Source organism: Paroedura picta, chromosome 3, assembly GCF_049243985.1.
Source record: "Paroedura picta isolate Pp20150507F chromosome 3, Ppicta_v3.0, whole genome shotgun sequence".
In the NCBI taxonomy this organism is placed as follows: Eukaryota; Metazoa; Chordata; class Lepidosauria; order Squamata; family Gekkonidae; genus Paroedura; species Paroedura picta.
In genome coordinates this window covers 20,049,700-20,069,700 of record NC_135371.1, presented here as the reverse complement: position 1 = coordinate 20,069,700, position 20,001 = coordinate 20,049,700, and the positions used below count along the sequence as shown (strand labels likewise).

Sequence of the window (20,001 nt, the reverse complement as noted above, 5' to 3'; positions counted from 1 at the left end):
CCAGTGCAGTGAGCACCGTGCTGCAGGAGGGAGGGAGGCGCGCCGGCACCCGCACCTCCCTCCCCCCTGCCTCAGCCCGGTACCGAGGGCTCCATGACCCAGTACCGGTCCAAGGCCTGGGGGTTGGGGAACACTGCACTAGACATCACTTTTCTACCAAATATGATCTTTTGGGGTTTCCTCTGAATCGAAGGCCTAGCCTTCACATCTGCTTCCCAGCCTCTGAAACACAGGAATCGATGCATTCTTTGAACCTCCATGGGGTTATGATTTTCTGCCTTCAGTTAAGACCATGACCTTTTCTGCGTCGTTCAGGATGTTCAACATTCCTGGTGCCCACTTCTAGGCAGATAATCTTGTTAGCCTTTATCCCTCAATGTTAGGTTCAGAGACCATGAAAAAGTGAAAACAGGTTGCTTATCTGTAACTGGTATTCTTTGAGTGGTCATCTGTACAATCATCACCTTCCTTTCCCAAACAGGTAGAAGGAACAGAGAAGGAAGATGTGACTCCTTTCCCTTCAGCATGCACAGATAATATTACTGCTATACAGTTCTATGTAAATCTACTTTGGAAGCAAGTCTAAGTTTGTTCGACAGGTCTTATTCCCAAGTAAAGGTGTATAGAATCACAGCACTAACAGCTCAGTCCTAAGAACATTTTCCTTGGAGTAAGCTCCATTGAATAGGCCTGGGTAGTAGACCTGCTTAGGATTGCTCCCTCCGTTTCCTACAACATACTAAACATGTTAATAATTTCTTTTTCTTCAGTTATTTAAACCAGAATAAATGTCAATGTAATAATAATCACTCTGTTAATTTGATAGCTTCTCTATTGATCTAAGAATCACTACATTCCATACAGAGAGAATACATCAAAACAAAATAAATATCTTAACATTTTTGCTGTCCCAGAGAGCATAGCCTTTCCTGGCATAAAATGGAGTTCAAGATTGCCAAGGAGATGTGAAATGTAAATGACTAGTCAAAGGCAGTCATGGACAAACGTATATCTGAATACTCAAGCATAGATTTCACTGCAAAAGTCTGAATTATTTCTGTGTTTGTGTACTGAAATAGTCACAGGGATCCACAGAAGTAGCACGTATGCAGTAACCAGCATCACATGCACTGACAGAATTATTTCAGTGTTCCATTAGCAAACAAAATTCTCTTCTGTACATGTATATGTCACTTCCTTGGGTTCTAATCGATAGCTGCCCAAACCCTGCCATGACCAATTTCAACCAGTTCTAAAATATAAACCATACTAGGCTTCAAAGCCTATCCATAAGGACGGGTTTTGAAGGGGCCAGGGCAGCCCGCCCCCGCCGAAGCCTCCCCTAGCCGCCCCCCCTCCCCCGCAAGTCCCCGGCTTCAGCTCACCAAAGCCTCCCCTGGCATGTCGAAGCCTCCCCCACCCACCCCCCTCCCCTGCGAGTCCCCGGCTTCGGCGCAGGTCTCAGAGCAGGCGAAGCACCTTCCGATTGGCTCCTCTGTTTGTCAGTCCGGGGGCCTGGGGCCAATCGCTGGCCCCTTTAAGCTATCCTGGACTGAGCCCACCCCCACCCCCCTTAGGCTTTTATTTATACCACGGAGTGGAATAAAGATATAGCCTCTTGAGTGTTAGTTAAATTTTGACAAGAAAAAAACGTGGATGCTAATAAAATAAGAAATTAAGCCTCCAAATGTGAATCACTAGCTCTGGGCTGTGTGACATATAATTTTGTATTTGGGCAATGGGATTTACGTTTTGAATACAACTACAAGGAATTTTCTAACTAATCTCCTAGTGTGATGGATGATATAGAGGGACAGATAAGAGTTTCACATCTCTTGAAATGGGCAGGTGGTCTTGTATCAGAAATAGATGATATGAGGCTATTTCATGCCCAAGTTATCCTTCCACCAAAAGTTCAGCATGGCTTGGAAGAAATTCACCTACCATCCTACAGTGGCAACTAGAAATTCTCTGGGTATGCCAGGAAGGGCCACCAGGAAGGGCCACAAGAGACAAACACTGGCACATCCCTTCCTGTCTGCCCACTCACAATCTGCCTAAGTTCATAAAATAAGCATTTCTGTCAGATGACTATCTAGCCTCTGCTTAAAAACTTCCAAAGAAGGAGAACCCACCACCTCCCGAGGAAAACTGTTCCACTGAGGAACCACTCTAACTGTCAGGAACATCTTCCGGATGTTTAGCCAAAACTGCTTTTGAATTAATTTCAACTCATTGGTCCTGGTCTGACTCTCTGGGGCAATAGAAAATAACTCTGCTCCATCTACTATATGACAGCCCCTCAAGTATTTGAGGATAGTTAACGTATCATCTCTTAGTCTCTTTCTCTCCAAGCTAAACAGACCAAGCTCCCTCAACCTTTTTTCATACAACTTGGTCTCCAGATCCCTCACCAGCTTTTTAGCCCTCCTCTTGACCCGCTCCAGTTTCCCTACATCTTTCTTCAGTTGTGGTGCCCAAAACTGAGGTCTAACCAGAGCGGAGTTAAAGTGGTAACATCACCTAGCGTGATCTGGACACTATATTTCTTTTAATACAGCCCAAAATCCCGTTTGCCTTTTAAAGCTACTGAGTCACACTGCTGACTCATGTTGAGTGCTTGGTCTACTAAATCCCCCAGATCCTTTTCACGCATACTACTGCCAGGACAAGTTTCACCTAACCTATAGTGATGCATTTGATTTTTCCTACATAAATGCAGAACTTTACAATTTTTACTATTAAAATTCATTTTCATTTTAGCCCAGTTTTCTAGCATGTCAAGATCATCCTGTATCCTGATTCTGTCTTCGGGTGTATTTGCTACCCCTCCCGGTTTAGTATCATCTGCAAATTTAATAAGCACCTCCTCTATTCCTTCATCCAAATCATTTATGAATATGTTGAACACAGGGCCCAGGACGGATCCCTGAGGCACTCTACTCGTCACTCCTCTCCAAGAACATTACGTACTTAGGTTCTCTTCCATCATGCATTTTATCTAGAATATATGTCATTTATTTAGTATATTCAGGACCAATTATATAAACCCCTTAATGATGTGAAAGCCATATATTTAATGGAACACCTGTTCCCTGTATGATCTCATACACCAGCTTAGATCTTCTCAAAGCATCAGGGGTAGTTGTGTTAGTCTGCTGTAGCAAAACAAACCAAATGCCCAAAAGACAGCTTCTTCAAATATGTGTGTAAATCAAACAGAATCCTTCTTATAGAGGCAGACTACAAGGGGGAAGAGGACAATTGGGCCTGTGAGCTGTTCCTTCTGTCTCAGAGCTTTGCTTTCAGAGCTTTACTTCTGTCTCCTCACTGCAGTCTCCCCTCTGCTCTACTTTTTGCCCATGTGAATTCCACAGCACCTGTCATCCATTTCCTGAGAATTAAAAGGGACTGCTGGAAGAGGAAGAACTTAGGGGAAATCCATGTCCTCTCAAAACTCCTTGCAATCAATTGGACTGAAGCCCGTTGGGAGTAATTCATATAGCTGTACATGTTCACCCAGGTTCTTGTTCAGATTTGCTCCATTCAGGCCCAGAACCACTATTACTTTGCTGATAATTCACAGTATAAACCTATGGTGATAGAGGATGCTGATGTGAAAAGGGAATACGTGTATACAACTTCTTGCGTTGTTGTTAAGGACTTGCTGATTCCAGTATGCTGAACGCTCCAGGACAATGCTGAACAAATAATTCTGCTCTCTTGGAAAGATTCGCAGATGCAGTTTCCATTTTTAGTCATAGAGAATATTTGGCAATTGCAGGCATGTCACGTTGAAAATGTACACAAATCTCAGTGTGTACCAATATATTAAAAGTGTTATTATTAATTTTATATAGTTCTTTAATTGCAGAGCACCCTACAAGCCTTCTGTTGTTTCTGATTATCATATCTGCACTATTATTTTTATTATTATTATTATTATTATTATTATTCACTCTCGCAGTCAGATGCTTTTACTAAAAGATGGTGTTCTGCAATTCAAGATATAGCCAAGTTCTTAGGAACTGCAATGATATCTTCACAGGATTCTTGCTGTTCCAAGCAACGCTGTTCTTCTGGAGCTTAGCTGCTGCTATTATTCTCATTGCTACTACTACTACTACTACTACTACTACTACTAACTGGGAGTGACAAGTTCTGTTGGAATTAGCTTGCAATGTTTGGGACTGAATTGGGGTTCCAACCATAATATAAGTTCCGGTGCTTGTTTCAGTCATAGGGTTGCCAGCTGTGGGCTAGGAAACTCTTGAAGATATGGGGGGGGGGGGTTGGGAAGGAGAGAGACCTCAGTGGGGCACAATGCCATGGCGCCCATCCTCCAAAGGAACTGTTTTCTCTCTAGTCTCATAATGAGTTGTAATTCTGGGAGATCTCCAGGCTCCGCCTATTCATTTGCTGAAATACAGACGGAATACTTTTGTCTATGTCTAAACAAAAAAAAAATGTTTTGTCTGGGAAAAGGACATTCTGATTCTATATATGTTGATTAATCCCTATCTTAAAAAAAAAGAACACCCTTTAAGTATTCCTGTTACATCTGTTCACGTAGCTATATTGATTGCATCCTTCCAATCTACATTTGGGTAATTCAAGTGTGTTTCTTCCTGATAAACGAGAAGCTAGTTGACATGGTTTGAGTAGTTACCCAGAAGCATAGGTTACGCTCTTGTGTATGGATGTTTTTAATTTTCTCCTTTATAAATGTTTCTTCCCTCCTCTCTTGTCCTTGCTCTGTGTTTTTTTCAAGCAACTTTTTTTTAATTGCAGACTGCTTCCCTCCTCCCATCCCAAATCCCACTCTCTTAAGCCTTCCATACTCATGCTTCTCCCTGAAATGTTTTTGGTTGGGTCTTTGACTGTTGTCTTGTTGTGAACCTTGCAGATTTGTTTATGAGTGCCACCGTGCTTCTGCTGCATCTGCATTGTCACCGTGATGGTATTTTTTCTTTCTGTCTGTTTCTTCCACAGGAGTTTAACAAGTAATCTGCCCAATGTGAATCTACCAAATGTGAACCTCCCTAAAGTTCCAAATCTGCCAGTAAACATCCCACTAGGCATCCCCCAAATGCCTACCTTTTCTGCACCGTCATGGATGGCTGCTATATATGATGCTGAGTGTGTATTCAGTTCAATAGATCTCATTTAAATCAAAAGTAATCTTGGCATGGATATGTACTGTTTATTTCTCTGTATTAAACATACAAATATGGCCTTAAAAAAAAAACTTAATGGATACCTAATGGTAAAACCCAACGTTTCCCACCTGTTCCTGCTTGATTTCCAAAAAAGAAACAAATCCTTGTTCTAACAGATGTTTCTGGTAAATAGATTTCATCCTACGTTGTTCTTCTTGGGTGCTTCGACATAATCTAGAACTGCAGCTAAAGTTGCTAGCCTTTAAACAGGCCATTCTAATTGCTCCTTTAACATCAGTTTGAGCTGCAGCAATTATTGGTTATTTATCTCCATGACATGAAAATATTCAGCTTGAAATAGAAAGTTGGCAACCCTACTAGTGACATTCCTTCCTTCCTTCCTTCCTTCCTTCCTTGAGGTGCATGGCAATGGCGCTTAGAGCCTACTTACCTCAAACACCTTCCTTCCTTCCTTCCTTCCTTCCTTCCTTCCTTCCTTCCTTCCTTCCTTCCTTCCTTCCTTCCTTCCTTCCTTCCTTCCTTCCTTCCTTGGGACCCAAAGCAACTGACATCAGTGTTCTCCCTTCATCCATTTTGTTCTCATGAGAAAAACAACCCTAGCTAGGCTGAAAGACAGTGTCTGGCCCAAGGTCAACCAGTAAGCTTCCAGGGCAGACCGGGTATAACAATCTGGGTCTTCCAGAATCTAGTCCAGCACTCTCATCACTGTACTATGCTGGCCCTGACAAACTCCACAGTTGATACAACTGATGGAGTTCATTCTAGGGATATTTACAGGCTTTCTGGCTTCCCATCTCTCCTTTTATGTGTTGACCATTATAAACAGGGCTGCAGACTTGAAGTCTAAAAATTACATGAATTACTTTTTTGATCAATCATTCCAGGAACAGGAATCTCTATTTAAACTTCCCGCTATCTGTGGTTTCCATTAAACTGCTGTGATTTTGAAAACAGGATTAATGATTTGTTGGCCAAATTGATGGATTTGTTGGCTTTAATTTTAAAAATATATAGTTCCTTGTTTGGAAAAAAAATATTGACATTTGTTTTTTCTATGAAATGAAACTCATATTCATGCTAAGCTGACTTGTTGCAGGGTAGACTAGGCAGTGAAGTGTAAACCGTTAACTGAGAATTTAATTTTCTCTCTGTGCATGCTCTGTGAACTTTGGTTTTGGTTTTGGGGGAGAGTTTGTTTTGTTTTGAAAAGATAAGAATCAAGGCCTCAAGCCTCAAGATGCTCTCTTGTAAGTTTAATTGAACAGCTTGAATGGAACATACTTGTGAATGCATGAATTTGGGTTCACAGCTCAAAATGTCACAAAGGAGCAGTCATTGCTCGCCAGGTTGAAAGCAAACACGGACCGTTGTTCTCCATGTATAAAAACCCAGTGAGCTTTTCAAATAGGAAGCATACAATAATCCAGAGACTAATTTTTGTTTGACAATTCTGGAACCAGATGGGTGTCATCATGTTGTAATAACAAAGACTGCATTCCTGGGTATCTAATTGCTTAAAACAAAAACACTCTCTGTTCCAAAAGCAGGGATTAGCTTTTCTTTTTTCTTTAAAAAAGGTAATTGTTCCCAGTATAGTTTGAAATCAAAATAAACAGAAATGGTGCTAGTGAACGGGTACCTACTACATCTTTGGTTAACAAGCCATTAAGGAAAATGCTTGATTCTCTATCTTTTCATTGACCCCAGCTTTCTTCTGCCCATTAAGGATATGTTTCAGTGTTTTAACACCCTTATATAGATGTCTGTTTCCTACAACTGCTTCGGTGCATTCTTTGAATAATTACTTTGGGGAGCACAGGATTCAAAGGAACGCTCTTGGCATGTTGGGGGTATGGTTTTCACCTTGCAGTAGCCACGTGTGCGTTTAGCTCTTCTGTAGCATTAACTCAATGCAGCTGGCATCTGTCCCAATAGAAATACCCTTTCTCCTTTGTTTCTATAGACGATGTCAGCATGACCTGGCAATGCATGGTGTGTGAATATAATAAATTCCTGTGTTAGCATTAGTGGTATGCGAGGAGTGGGGTAAAAGTTTCCTTGGTCATCATCATTTAGGGGGGAGGGATGCGAGACAAGGAGAGAGGCTAATAGATGCATAATTTCTCTGCACAAACCAAAGCATGTGTCATATCCTGCATAAGTAAAGGTATAAAGTATTACTCTAGCTGAAGAGAATTCTAATAAGCAACCAGAGGGGGTGTGTCCAAGAAGATCTGGGTAAGATATCCTGCACTACCAAAGGAATCTGATTTAAAAAAAAAATAAAATCCTACAGTGGCCTTGGCAAATATATTGATCTTTCAAAAACAATTCCAGACTGAAAAGAGGTGGAACAGTCAATGGAGCCAAACCTTTTTGAAACATGTAAAAGGATCTCTCAGTGTTAATCGATCAATTGCCTTACCCTGATTTCTTTTCAGCTGTTCAAAAAGCGCGTCCTCGCTCACCACTTGTTAGCACTGTTTTGTTTCCCTTGAAAGTCTCGGGCAAGGGGCAGAAGGAAGAAAACAAATCTTTTATAACATATAATTGGGGGGGATTTTAAATGCATGAATCCAAAACCTTAATAACCACATACAACTGTGTATGGTGGTTATTATCAATGAGAAATTACCTTCCATATTGTAAAGCCTTAACTTCAATAACTACACAAGCCACTGTGGTTATTGACTAAGGCTGTTTCGTTTTTTGTTTATGTTGCTCATACACACTGTTTGCAGATGAACGTCTATACCTGTCTGATCTGGAAAGACTTGTAACTGCTAGTTAGACTAGAAAAATTGTCTGGCTACGGCTTGTATGGTAAAACCCTGATGGTGGAGATTCTCTCTGGCATTGTTCTACGTCTCTAACCACTGTTGAGTCCCATTACATGTGCAAAACCAATCTCCACATCAGGTTTCTAGAAACCAGGATACAGGTTGTAACTTCTGTCGTTTTTATTTTCCTTCTCCTCCTTCCAGCAATGGATCAGGAACATCAGAAGATCTGTTTTGGAAACTGGATGCCTTACAGACCTTCATCAGGGATTTACATTGGCCCGAGGAAGAATTTGGGAAACACCTAGAGCAACGCTTAAAACTTATGGCTAGTGATATGATTGAGTCCTGTGTGAAAAGGTAAGTCTGAACAACTGGATCCAAAGAGGGACCTGCACCAATAAGTGTCAATTCAATTCTAACCGCTATGATCATACGCAGGGCCCCTGGAGAAAGATTCCACCTCTCCCTCATTATGACTCTGATCCAAACCATGTGTCTCATTTTGTAATGTTATATTTGTACTCACACTTACATGTGTGCACTTCTGACATCTGATGGAGAGGGCTCTAGGCTCCAGTTCACACAAAAAACCCTCATGTCACAATAAATCTTTAGTAAGAAATCAATTTCATTTTCCCTTGTACCTCTACCTAGCAGAAAAGCTGGGGCAAACTTAGTTATGTGGTGGCGCTGAATGAGAAAGATTGAGACCATTGAGACTAATTTTGCTGACAGATTTTCTAAAAAGGTTATGTAAATATATAAAATGAACCATAATGTCTATAGCAGCAAGGCAGCATTTGGAAGGGGACTTGAAATGTCCTATCGATCTAATAATAAGAACTCATTGTCTGAACAATCTTTAAAATGTAATAAAACCTGATTAATCGAGGGAGGAGTTTCACATCTGTAACCACTAAGACAGATGAACATTCTATTACCAAGCATGTAAATGGTGTGGGGGAGCAACCTTAAAGTCCTTTGATGGACCATGGGGAAATATTAACACATTCCCCTTCTTGTCCATAATATTAACAAGGGTTTGCTGCTATACTGCTATTAAGGACTTCTAAGTTGTCAGCCAAGAAAGAGGCGAGAAGTTGCGACTAAGACTGATAAATAAAGGGGGAGGGATTAGAATGGGGGAAAGATATGATCATGAAAGCAAGAGAGGAAGGAGGAGAAAAGTGTGGAGAAGAGGAAGAACAATTAAGAGGAAAGGTTGTTCTACAACACACCAACAGGGCTGCCCCTTTACAAGATGTGAATGAGCAGGAAATCTAGGAAGTTGGGTAGGAAGGAAGGAAGAGGGAAACAACCTTGAAAACAACAACAACATTGTTTAGAGGCTGCAACCTGGCAATGACGGTAGCAGCCATGACCTGTGATGGTTGGTCTTGCCATGTTCCAGCACTAGCTCGGTGGTTGTGTATAGCAGGCTATGCAAATTTTTGCCTCCTTGTAGTAAACTTAGTAGAAAGTCCTGGTGAACAGACAATAAGAAGCACAGCTATTTACTGTACTCTGCCTTCCCTGTTCTCTTAGACCATTTATGCACTGGATGTTTCATGCCAGGCTGCAGGCTGGAGTTTTAGTCGTGGCAGGTTGTCCCACCTCTTCCTGCACCCACATGGGGGAGCACTTGGCTGGGTGCACGTCGTCCGCCCCTGATTTGTGCTCCTGCACAGGAGGTGGGGCAGTGAAGTTCCCAGTGCATAAACGGTCTTAGTGACTACAGTGCAGAACCGCATCAGAAGTAAAATAGTTCAAAAATTGCAATTGCTAAATGCAGCACGATGCTGACTTTAGGGGCCCTTCTTTTCTCCCTGAAAAACAGTTCTGTGAAACCTGAAAACTTGCTGCAATCCATCATCCTCACATCTGTTCCAGTTCTTTTCCTTGTGGAACTCACACCAGACCGCAGCGTAACACTGCCCTCAAAGTTGCAGGATGTTTCATTGATAGAAGAATTGTTATCTGTAGTCTCTTAAGGCTCAAAACAAATATGTTCTGTTTTCTGCCACCTTTAATAGAACTAGGATTGCGTTTGAAGTAAAGCTGCAAAAAACAAGCCGGTCGACAGATTTCAGAGTCCCTCAGTCAATATGCACCATGTTTAATGTTATGGTTGATGCCAAAGCGCAGTCGACAAAACTTTGCAGTATGGAAATGGGCCAAGAGGTAATGCTGGTTTTGTTTAATTGTTTAAAGGGGGAGGAGAATACCATCTCATATTCTGCTGGTTTCAGAAACGTTCTAATGGTTGTGGATTCAGTCTTTCATATACATAGACTATGCAGATGAATATGCAGGGCCACTCCATCAAACAAACCTCCGTAATGAATGTGGACACTCAGAACGCCAGTCACTTAAAAGTGACTGTTGGCAAGAACTGTGGTTTGCACAAGGTACCTCTAAAGTCTATTTATGCATGATGATATTTTATTGAGTCATTAACTCCACCTTGGAACAAGATGTGTATTTGCCAGACAGCTAGATGTTCACATGCAATTGGTAGATTGCCAAAGGTCCCATGCAGATTATCACTGGGGAAAGACCCCCCCTTCCCCCTCCCAAGAAACAAAAGAGCTTGAACAAAACCTCATAAGGCCCCTCTCAGTAAGAAAAAAAAAACTTGGTCAAGTCACTTGCTTCCTAAATAAGATCCTGATTTGGCACCTCCAGAACTATGTTTGTAAGACTTCCAGGTTCTTAATGACTCAAAGGTTCCAAACGGGCCCAGCTTTTATCATCTGCTGGTCTAATTTGTTTTCCTTCTCAAGACATTGTTGTAGCTTGAAATCGTCCACATATGATGTTATAAAGTAGAAAGACATGCTGAATTCGGCTAGATGAAATGCACCATCATGATCAGTCTTTGCTCTGAAACCTTTAAACAATATTCAACATTTTTCATCTTGGTTTTTTTACAAGTCAAGTCCTGGATTCTCCTGTCATATTGCCAGTAGTATATGTTGGCTCTTCAACAGGATCACTCACCACAGCTTCTCATGTTCCGAATCTATGTCAGATGGGTACCAATTTTTTTGTGTTAAAGCCTTTATCTCATTCTAATGTCTATAAGGTTTGATTCAGAGACCACTAGATTCAAGGAGAGGCTTTGCTTTGATTGCAATGATCACTGGATCTGGACCTTCAATTTTCATTTCCGTTTTTGTTCATTTGTTATGACATTTGTTCTTTCAGCTACTTCCTGTTATTTAACCTGAGCCACAAGTTTACTCTTGGGAGCACTAAAACCTTTCCTTGACAATATCAAAGCATGTACATGTATGAACTCCCATCACCCAATGCCAGAAATTAGCACATTCACTAGATCTGTAGTGTTTGCCTTATTTCTTCATTTTGATCCCTACTCTTAGTTCTCAACACTGGCCATGTGGAAGAATTTGCCGTAGGTTATTTTCATATACCTAGACTGTGATCCTCAGGATATCTATTTAGACACAAGTCCAGTTTTAAAACAACGAGACTTACTTGCAACTTAATCATGACTAAGACTGATCCATCAGTTGTGAAAATTAAATTATTTGTGATATGAAAGGGGAAATTTGGGGGCATAGTATAATACAATATAAACAGTAAACCACACATATGTAAAAAGCATTTAGACAATGGCTAAAAGATCCACTTTAGTTCCCTTACAATCATCAAAGGTCCTAGTAGATACAAAAATTAGATTCTCTTAGATTTGGGAAAGTTTTTAAGTGGGAAAGAAGGAAGAAACCAAAGGCAGAGCTACATAGTTAACTGGAAACAGAAAAATCCAAATTCCATGCCAATGCACAGAACTAAACTTTCAAAAGCATTCCCCTCCTTGCTGTTTTTGCTGTGCTAATATTTTCTCCAAGTCCCTTTTTCATACAAGATGGGATGGGATGGACAGCAAAGAAGAAGCAAGAGCAATAAGCATAAGCCTCCCCTTCCCCATCGCCTGCTGTTGCTTTCTACCTCAGCATTTGTTCCACTTAATATTTCTGGTAAGGCCTTGGAGGAGGAGCATGTGCGACTCTGTGCTTAACACCCACTCAGGGCGGTTGTCCTGCCCCTGAGTGCCTCCTCCTCCAACCAACTTGCCTGTCTGTCCAATTGCCTTCAGTCCCCTACCCCTGACCAGCCCCTCCCACTTTTCTCTGAGGCTTGGAGGCTGCAGATCCCTGCTGCATGAGAGCAGCTCCTCCCAGTGAGTTCCTTAAGAGCAGCCTGCAGCCTTTCCAGGTCCTGGGGGGAGGGGGAGGCCATCCACAGAGTTCTTCCACTCTACCCCCCCCCCATCTAGCGCCCATTGTATTCCTGAATGCAACAGGCTAGGCCCCTAGTTAAATTTCAAGGTGGAACTAAATAGTTTTGGGCAAATGTGTCCTCCCAGGCTCTAGAATCCCATATACAGTACCATCATGACCCTCCAAAGAGTTTCTGAAGTATATAATATGGAGATGGTGGGAAGGAAGCATGTGGTAGCAAAAATTGTTAAGCTAAGGAGGGGTAGAGAAAATATAGCTACCATAGACAAGGACATATGAGTTCTGTTCTCGCTACATCACATCTCCACACTTACTAATTTCCTTGGAAGAACATCATAACAGCAAACAGCATGAAATCTAGCTCCCGTCGAACAAACACAGGACAGCATGGCAACTGTACATATTGCTAGAATTAACTGCAGAAGGGTCTGAAATGTTTGCAGAAGTCAGGAATAGCATCCTCTCAATTTGTTCAGCTTTTCACAGAGCTTTTTCAAAGCGAATTGCAGTTAGGCTGCCGCAATCCAATTATTTCATCACCAAAATGCTTATGAGCTAGAATTTTAAAGAGCCATTATTTTTAATGTATCGCCAAACCCATTGATGAAACAACAATAGTGGAGAGGTGGGAAATACAGTAGTTCGACAGGGACGAATACTTTATGTTGAAGTGCTCCGTTACAAAGCCTTGATGCAATCAGGCTGCAGCAAGATAAGGCAGTTTTTAAAAGTCTGTGGTCAGGCAAATGGTAAAAAGATTTATAGTAGTCCTTGTGTATGACTGAGGACACAATAACCCCTTCTCCCCAAAAGAACTGGTGGATAGGCCGAAGGTAGGAGATTAAACTAACATATACAACAGACCAGCTTAGTACCTCCCTTGTCAATATGTTGCTGAAGAACAACAGCAGGCCCTGAAAGTTTATTATAGGAGAAAATGAGAGGTGGGTGGTTCCCAATGGTCACCTGTTTCAGAAAGGTTCAAGCCCATGGTTTTTGCTACCTGGCTCAAAGTTCCTCTTGTACACATTTTCCCCAGTATCCTATTGAGTATGCAGGAGCTCTTGGCATTCCTGGATTCTACAATTCCTAACAAATACAACCTGCCGATCATTTCATGTGGAAAGCCGTGTTGATCTGCAGAAAAAGAAAAAAGGGGGTTGGGGCGCCAAGGCAAAGTGAAGAAAAAGAAACAAAATGGTGAAGAGGGAAGTAGAATATTCATTAGCTTTATCGTCTCTGTGAGTTTCGCATACAGCTTTGTCTAGGGGAATCGTTCACATTCCTTCTCATTTTGTTCCCATATATACACTGGAGATGAAGCTGTATGCAAAACGCGTAGGGATTGTACAGTTAATAAATATTCCATTTCCCTCTGGACAATTATGTTTCTTTTTCTCCGTTCTGCAATAGAAGAGGAAGATTTGAGTCCTGTAGCACCTTAGAAACCAACAAGATTTCCAGGGTATAAGCTTTTGAGACTCAAAGCTCCCTTCCTCAGATACCTGTCTATAACTTTTCAAAATAATTAGTAACATTTTGTGTCATTAATAAATGGTCTAGGACTTATCCATATACCTTGGCTGGGAGTTTTATGGTCTTAACAACTTGTACATGCTGTATAAAAAACAATTCTGTAGGTTTTCAATTTGCCATTTCTCAGTTGCATAGGATTCATTTTTCATCGGGTATATCAAAAACCCTGCCTCAGTATCCCCTGCCATTTTACTCAGCTTGCTACTCATGTTATTCTTGCAAATCTGTGACCTATCATGGTTATTGTCAAGCAGCACTTCAGTCGCACCAAGAATCAGCCTTATTCTTAGGTACTCCACATGTGCCTCTTTGAGTAGGTTTTGACACTGTAGTGGAGAGAGCACAGAACGATTGTGTGAAGTAGCAGTTGCTGTGGCATGATTTTTTAATCAAACAGCTTAACAATTAGACCTGTGAAACAGAGGTAAATTATCCGTGCATACCTTACTATTTAGGACGGCAGAGTTTCATTTTACCCTCCCTCTTTATCCATCTCTTTTGTTTTCTTTTGTTTTCATTTTAATGACTTCCTAACTTACCCCAGTCACTCATACCGCCTCAGTTTTCTTTGCTTTTTCCAATTCCTCTTAGAATTGAATGACCACTACTCACAGAGTAGTGGGCTGAGAAGGATCGTAGTATTTACGCAATAGTAACTTTAACTAAACCAACGACTCCTTCTGGCCAACCTGCAAATCAGTTCCAAAACAATATAATGGTTAACAGTGGGGCTAGCGGTGCACTTTTGTCTCGTCCTATGGATATCGCTTGCTATAGGGAAATTTTACTATTCCCTAAACCTCCTGAGCTCTTGGCATTTGAAGCAAAGACATTCACAATAGCCAGGTTATCCCTGTGGGCCGTATGAGCTAACCCCCTCTACTCTGGAGGCAAATGTTCCAGTTTCTTCTCCCTCTTTGTCCACATTGGTGAACATCTCTCTTTTTAGCTCATCATGAGACAGAAGTGGACCTTCTCTGTATATCATCCACAGTGGCATGGGAGCATTCAGTTGAATGCTATTTCCATACAGCTGCAGAGAATGCACAGATCAGCGCCCTACGATAAGCAAGAAGAGTCAAAGGCATTGAATCATGAACTGCCTAAGCCCTAAACCCTTCCATTATCCACAGAAACCCTATGTGCCAGACAAGCCCTAGGTGTTGGAACTATGACTTGATTTCTTCCTCTTCTGTTGAAGTTCCTTCATGTGGAAGGGAAGAAGCATGAGACCTTTACATTAAATTGTTTGGCCGGGTCATGGATTTCAGCATTTTTTTCCCCTCCAGTTCTTTCAATAGGCATGCATACATACATACCAAATGATTTAATATATTCTAGAAGACACGTTCTGCTGAACACATACACCCATATTCTCCCTGTGTCCTTATATTCAAAGGCAGCTGTTCAGACATTTGGCAGACATAATTTACCACCTTAAATATTTATTTTTCCTCTGAATTTTTAATGCATCTAAAGGCATAAATTTACGTATCAAACATTTCCTGGTTGGTCTGATATGTTTTTATTTCTTCTCCAAGGTCAGATGGTCCTAGAAGAAATGCAGCATACACACAATCTGTTAGCAAGAACCATGGCGAAACATGCCTAACACACTCAAGTCAGATAGAAGCTGTTCGGTAAAGTGAAGATGGATGAACTTAATCCACCAACTAGTAAAAAGAGGCAAAAATAAAGTTTCCCAATGATTTCTCTGAATTAGCAGCTGACTCCTGTAGACCAGCTTAGGGAACACAGACACCTTCCTTGGCTGCACTGAAACACCTTGTCTTTTATTCACACAAATTACCAGGCTGAAAAAAACGCCAACATCCATGCCCATCCCTGAAGGTCTTGCCCTTTGCTCCAGCCATTTCAGTGCTACAAAAGTAGCCATGAACACAGGACCGTAAGAGGGTGAGCTACCAATGTGTGGAGGCATAGATTAAAGAGCAACACAGGAGACAGCTTTGTTGGTGTCTCTCTGAGTAAGCAGGTGACTTTGAGTAGCACAGAAGAGGGGCTGATGGCCACCAGTTCCTGCTAGATGCTGTGCTGCCTATGGCCTCATAGGACACTTTCCTGCATACTACCACTGAGTACTGTGATGGAAATACAGCAACATTTTTCAACTGGCTGATAAATTACCACCACCCTCCCATTCTTCCTGGAGTTCTAGCTCCATATTCTGCCTGGATAATTGGAGCCACTCTGTTTCTATATAAGCAACTGTCTGTTTTGTCTCATCATATTTTTATCTTGCTCTTCCTCTAGGAAGTCAGGATGGCACACATGGTCCTCCTCTCCACCATTGTATCCTCACAGACCAGTCCAAGAATTCCCAAAGTGCCCTGGCACTTTGCCATGGGTGCCCTGGCACTCTCTCCACCTTTCCTGGCAGGATTTTATTTTTAAAATTACAATGATTAATGAAATGTTGATATTTTGTGTGTGGCTCTGTCTTTTCTGGTAGCCATTTTGTGGTCGCGTACACCACCCAGCATGCCACTGGTGCATGCAGTCTCAAAAACCTTGGCGACCAGTGGCCTCATCTAGTTAACAAGGTTGTGAACAGCTGGCCCAGTCAGCATCATGTCCAAACAGTGATTTGAACAGCAGGATTATCATCGTAGTCCACGATTCTGTCCACTGAACCATGCTGATTTTGGAACATACCCACCCACTCACACAGAGAGGATCTGCTGCTCTTGTATCTGCTGATACAAGAAAGTATTCTGTCTGTAATTAAAAAGAGCCTTGTGTAGGCTTAGGAAGAAAGATAGCTGACCAATGCTTTCTTTTGGTGTGTCCCCCCCCCCTCCCCTTTTGGGGGAGAATTAAACATTGTGAATCAGTTGGCAACTTTGTGAGGCAAGACCGGCTTGAAATACACAGTCCTGACGGATTCTGCCTCATGGGCAGAACTTTCTTCTTTGATCATGGCAGTTCCCTGGCCACGGCAACATCATCACTGTGAGTAGGACCAGTTTGGCTAGCCGTCCCTCAACCCACATTGAAAACAGTTGCTTGTTGCATGCAATGTACAATGGCAGTTTCTGCCCACGGCCTTACCCCTACATGTCTCCACATGAAAAATGTGGAAAAGCCAAAGCCCGTCTGTCCCAGGGCTTCCTGAAAGGCACCCAAAAGGTGTCCATTCTAACATCAGGCTTAAAAGCAGAATTTTCCACCGATTACCAACATCCACACCATACATCAGCCTTCTGTTGATTAACCCACATCATCCAAACCATAGTGTGGCACATCTGGACAGCAAGCAAGCAAGATGCGTTCCATCAGAATCACCTGCCAGAAAATGTATATGTTAGCAAAACAGCCCCACGAGCAGAAGGACTGAAAGCTGAGCTTCTCTAGCCAATTGACCCCCGAAATCTGGTTAGCCAAAGACTGACCTGGAGTAAAACTTAGCTTCAGGCAATATGAATTGCTCAAACTCAGAAGAAGGTTTGAGCGACTACATAGTGGTTTTTGGCTCAGCAGGCATAGTGGTTGCTTTCTGGAAGCCAGGGCCCTTTCTTGAAAGATACAATGCTCTGGACAGTTCTGCCGGTTAAAGCTTTGTTCAAATCAATGGAGCTTGCATTGGAGAAGCTATTTTGAAGACGAGACTACGAGTCTGCTATCTTTCTGGCTGCATTCTAGTGCTGCTGCTGCTGCTGCTATTCTTAGTTGCATCTTAAACAAGCTTTTAATTGAAAATATATTTGTCAATACATTTCACACTGTATTATTTTACACACACCTAGCCATCCTTTTAGTTAACTCCCATAATTTATCCAACGAAAATGAACAGTTAGCGACATAAACGATTCCCTTCCTCACCTCTAACAAACAAAACTCCTTGAATAAATTAAAATGTTAACGTGGCAAATGAAGCATGTCTTTTGGACTTCTATGCACAGTCCCCCCCCCCAAAAAAGCCCACCCACATCCTGATCGATCGAGAAGCCTTTTATTTTCCATGCATTGACACCATTTCCCATGGACCACGTTTTCAAAAGCATGTGCGCACTTTTGAACATGTCCAGCCTTGCATGTTCAGTACCGCTGGTGCTCAGCCCTACTATGCTGGTCCAAGTCCCATGCATCAGAGTTGGAGCGTGCCAGATTTGGGTACGTTCAGTACTGTACACAGAACAGGTTTTGCCCTTTGTGCTTTCCAAAATGAGGCCCAACCGACATAGTTCCACCGATGTGCATGGTATGTGTTGCAAGCGTTGTTTGTCCTGTGCTTAGTGGGGGGAGCACGTGTCCGTATCTCCAAGGGTTGCATCCTCCAGAAGATGTCTGTTGCTTCATGTGCCTGGAGGGCTGTCCTGTTAAAGCACACCCTTCATGCTGTGGCATGCTACTCCTCAGCAGTGCTGCTTGCATCCCACCATTCAGAGTAAATATCTATGAAAGTGGCTGAGGCTGCTGAAGAAAGAGGGTTTCTGCACGTGAAGGGGATGGGAAAGGAGGGAGGGAGGCCATTTCAGAAAGTAGATAACTGAGTGGTGACTCCCCTAAGAGCAAGCGGAGGGAGACCTCTTTGGGCTTTGCTTCCTTACCTGTGTTACCTGCATTACCTTTCTCCGAATCCTCAATCTTCCCGTGTGCAAATGTAGATCTGCCTGCATTGTTCAGCATACTTGGTCGGCAGCAGGTATGTTTACAGAATGGCCGGGGGAGGGAATTCTTGAAGTCAAAATCACTCCCCCACCCCACCCCTTGCCAGGCTTTCTGTGAAGAAAGGAGGCAGAGGTTATCACTAGGTGGGATTTTGAAGCACGGCTACTTCCTCCGACCCCGACCCCGACCCCGACCCCGACCCCCCCTGCATCTTCTTGCCTTGTCCTGTGCCTTTTTCCCCACTGCAGGCTGCAATCACTTGGTCCCATTGCTCCCCAGCACCTACCGACTATTTCTAGCATGCATGCATACAACTTGAGCAGTGCTGACCTGGCTCTTCCCAGGGTCTTCACGTACACATTTCACACTCACTTGTACATAGGGACATACAATACATTGGTCAAGTCCGGAGCTGTTGGAATGGACTATTTCTGGATGCACGTTCTTAATAGGGGAAGCAGCCATTTTTGAATGCTCCCCTAAACATACATACACATACACACAATCACACACACAAGCCCTCCTTCCACACAACAGGGTAAAGGGTTCTAGTTCAACCCTTTCCCTGCTGTGACCTATCTTCACTCAACAGGGATTTTGTTTACATAAATACCATCTGAAGTGGTACAGGCTATTATTTCACCTCAGGACTCTTTCCTTATTCTGCTCCTCGTGTCAATCTCATGAAAGGACCAGCATTGGCCTCTTGGAGATGCACACATGCCTCTCTTATTTTTCAGCCATCTCTGGAGAGGCAGTCGATGGAAGAAGATTAGGGAGAATCGCATGTAAAGTTGAATGGTGGTTCCTTAGTCCAGGGGTACTCAACCTGTGGTCCTCCAGATGTCCATGGACTACAATTCCCATGAGCCCCTGCCAGCAAACGCTGGTGGGGGCTCATGGGAATTGTAGACCATGGACATCTGGAGGACCACAGGTTGACTACCCCTGCCTTAGTCATATCCCAAATGAACTGACTGAGCTCTATCGGATCCGTGGGTGGGTCCTTAATTAAACAGATTCTAGTGCAAAATTTTCTTTTTAAAAAAAAAAAAAGATTAGATCTCAAAGTGTTCACGTCACAGTTTTCAAGGGGAACATGACAAACCGCTAGGAGACCATTAATTCTAGTCTGGCATATAGGAAGCTCCACGTATGACGACGTTCATTTGTTACTTTCTGGGAGCAAAGTCTGTTCCCGAATGACAGCTACCTCCTGACTGAATTTGCAATGACTGACTTTTAGCCATTCTCAACCTGCTGAGCCTAACCAAGTTGCCTAACCACAGTCTGTAATCTCAGGCCTACGTTGGTACTTAGAACAGCTACCATGCCACTAATATGTCCCATGTATGCCCCCCTCCAAGTGCTTCAAATATGATATTTCTCTGCCTGACTAGAGATGTTCTGTGAGTGTGTGTGTGTGTGGGGTGCGTGTGTGTCCTGTGCAACGATCCCCTCTCAAGCCCTTTTTTTGGAATCGGGTGGTTATCTCTGGTAGAGATCTCAGGTATTTCAGTGAAAAGGGATTCCGTTCACGATTTCATTTCTTGTTGCTTATTGTTTCTGTGCATGCTGCTGCTTTTTTTCACGGCTCCCATTTAG

At 42.6% G+C, this 20,001-nt stretch overlaps 1 protein-coding gene across 22 annotated transcripts in view; it reads left to right on the top strand.

The window, feature by feature from the left end:
• Positions 1–20,001, top strand: part of CADPS (calcium dependent secretion activator) — a 438,674-nt gene that overhangs the window by 345,588 nt on the left and 73,085 nt on the right. For 14 of the 22 annotated variants that reach the window (XM_077325018.1, XM_077325013.1, XM_077325016.1 and 11 more), the window contains 3 exons: positions 4,993–5,139; positions 8,165–8,320; positions 9,997–10,144. In XM_077325018.1, coding sequence (XP_077181133.1) covers positions 4,993–5,139; positions 8,165–8,320; positions 9,997–10,144 — 451 coding nt within the window. The remainder of the gene's footprint in view (positions 1–4,992; positions 5,140–8,164; positions 8,321–9,996; positions 10,145–20,001) is intronic. The other 8 variants (XM_077325020.1, XM_077325022.1, XM_077325029.1 and 5 more) reach the window with 1 other exon arrangement.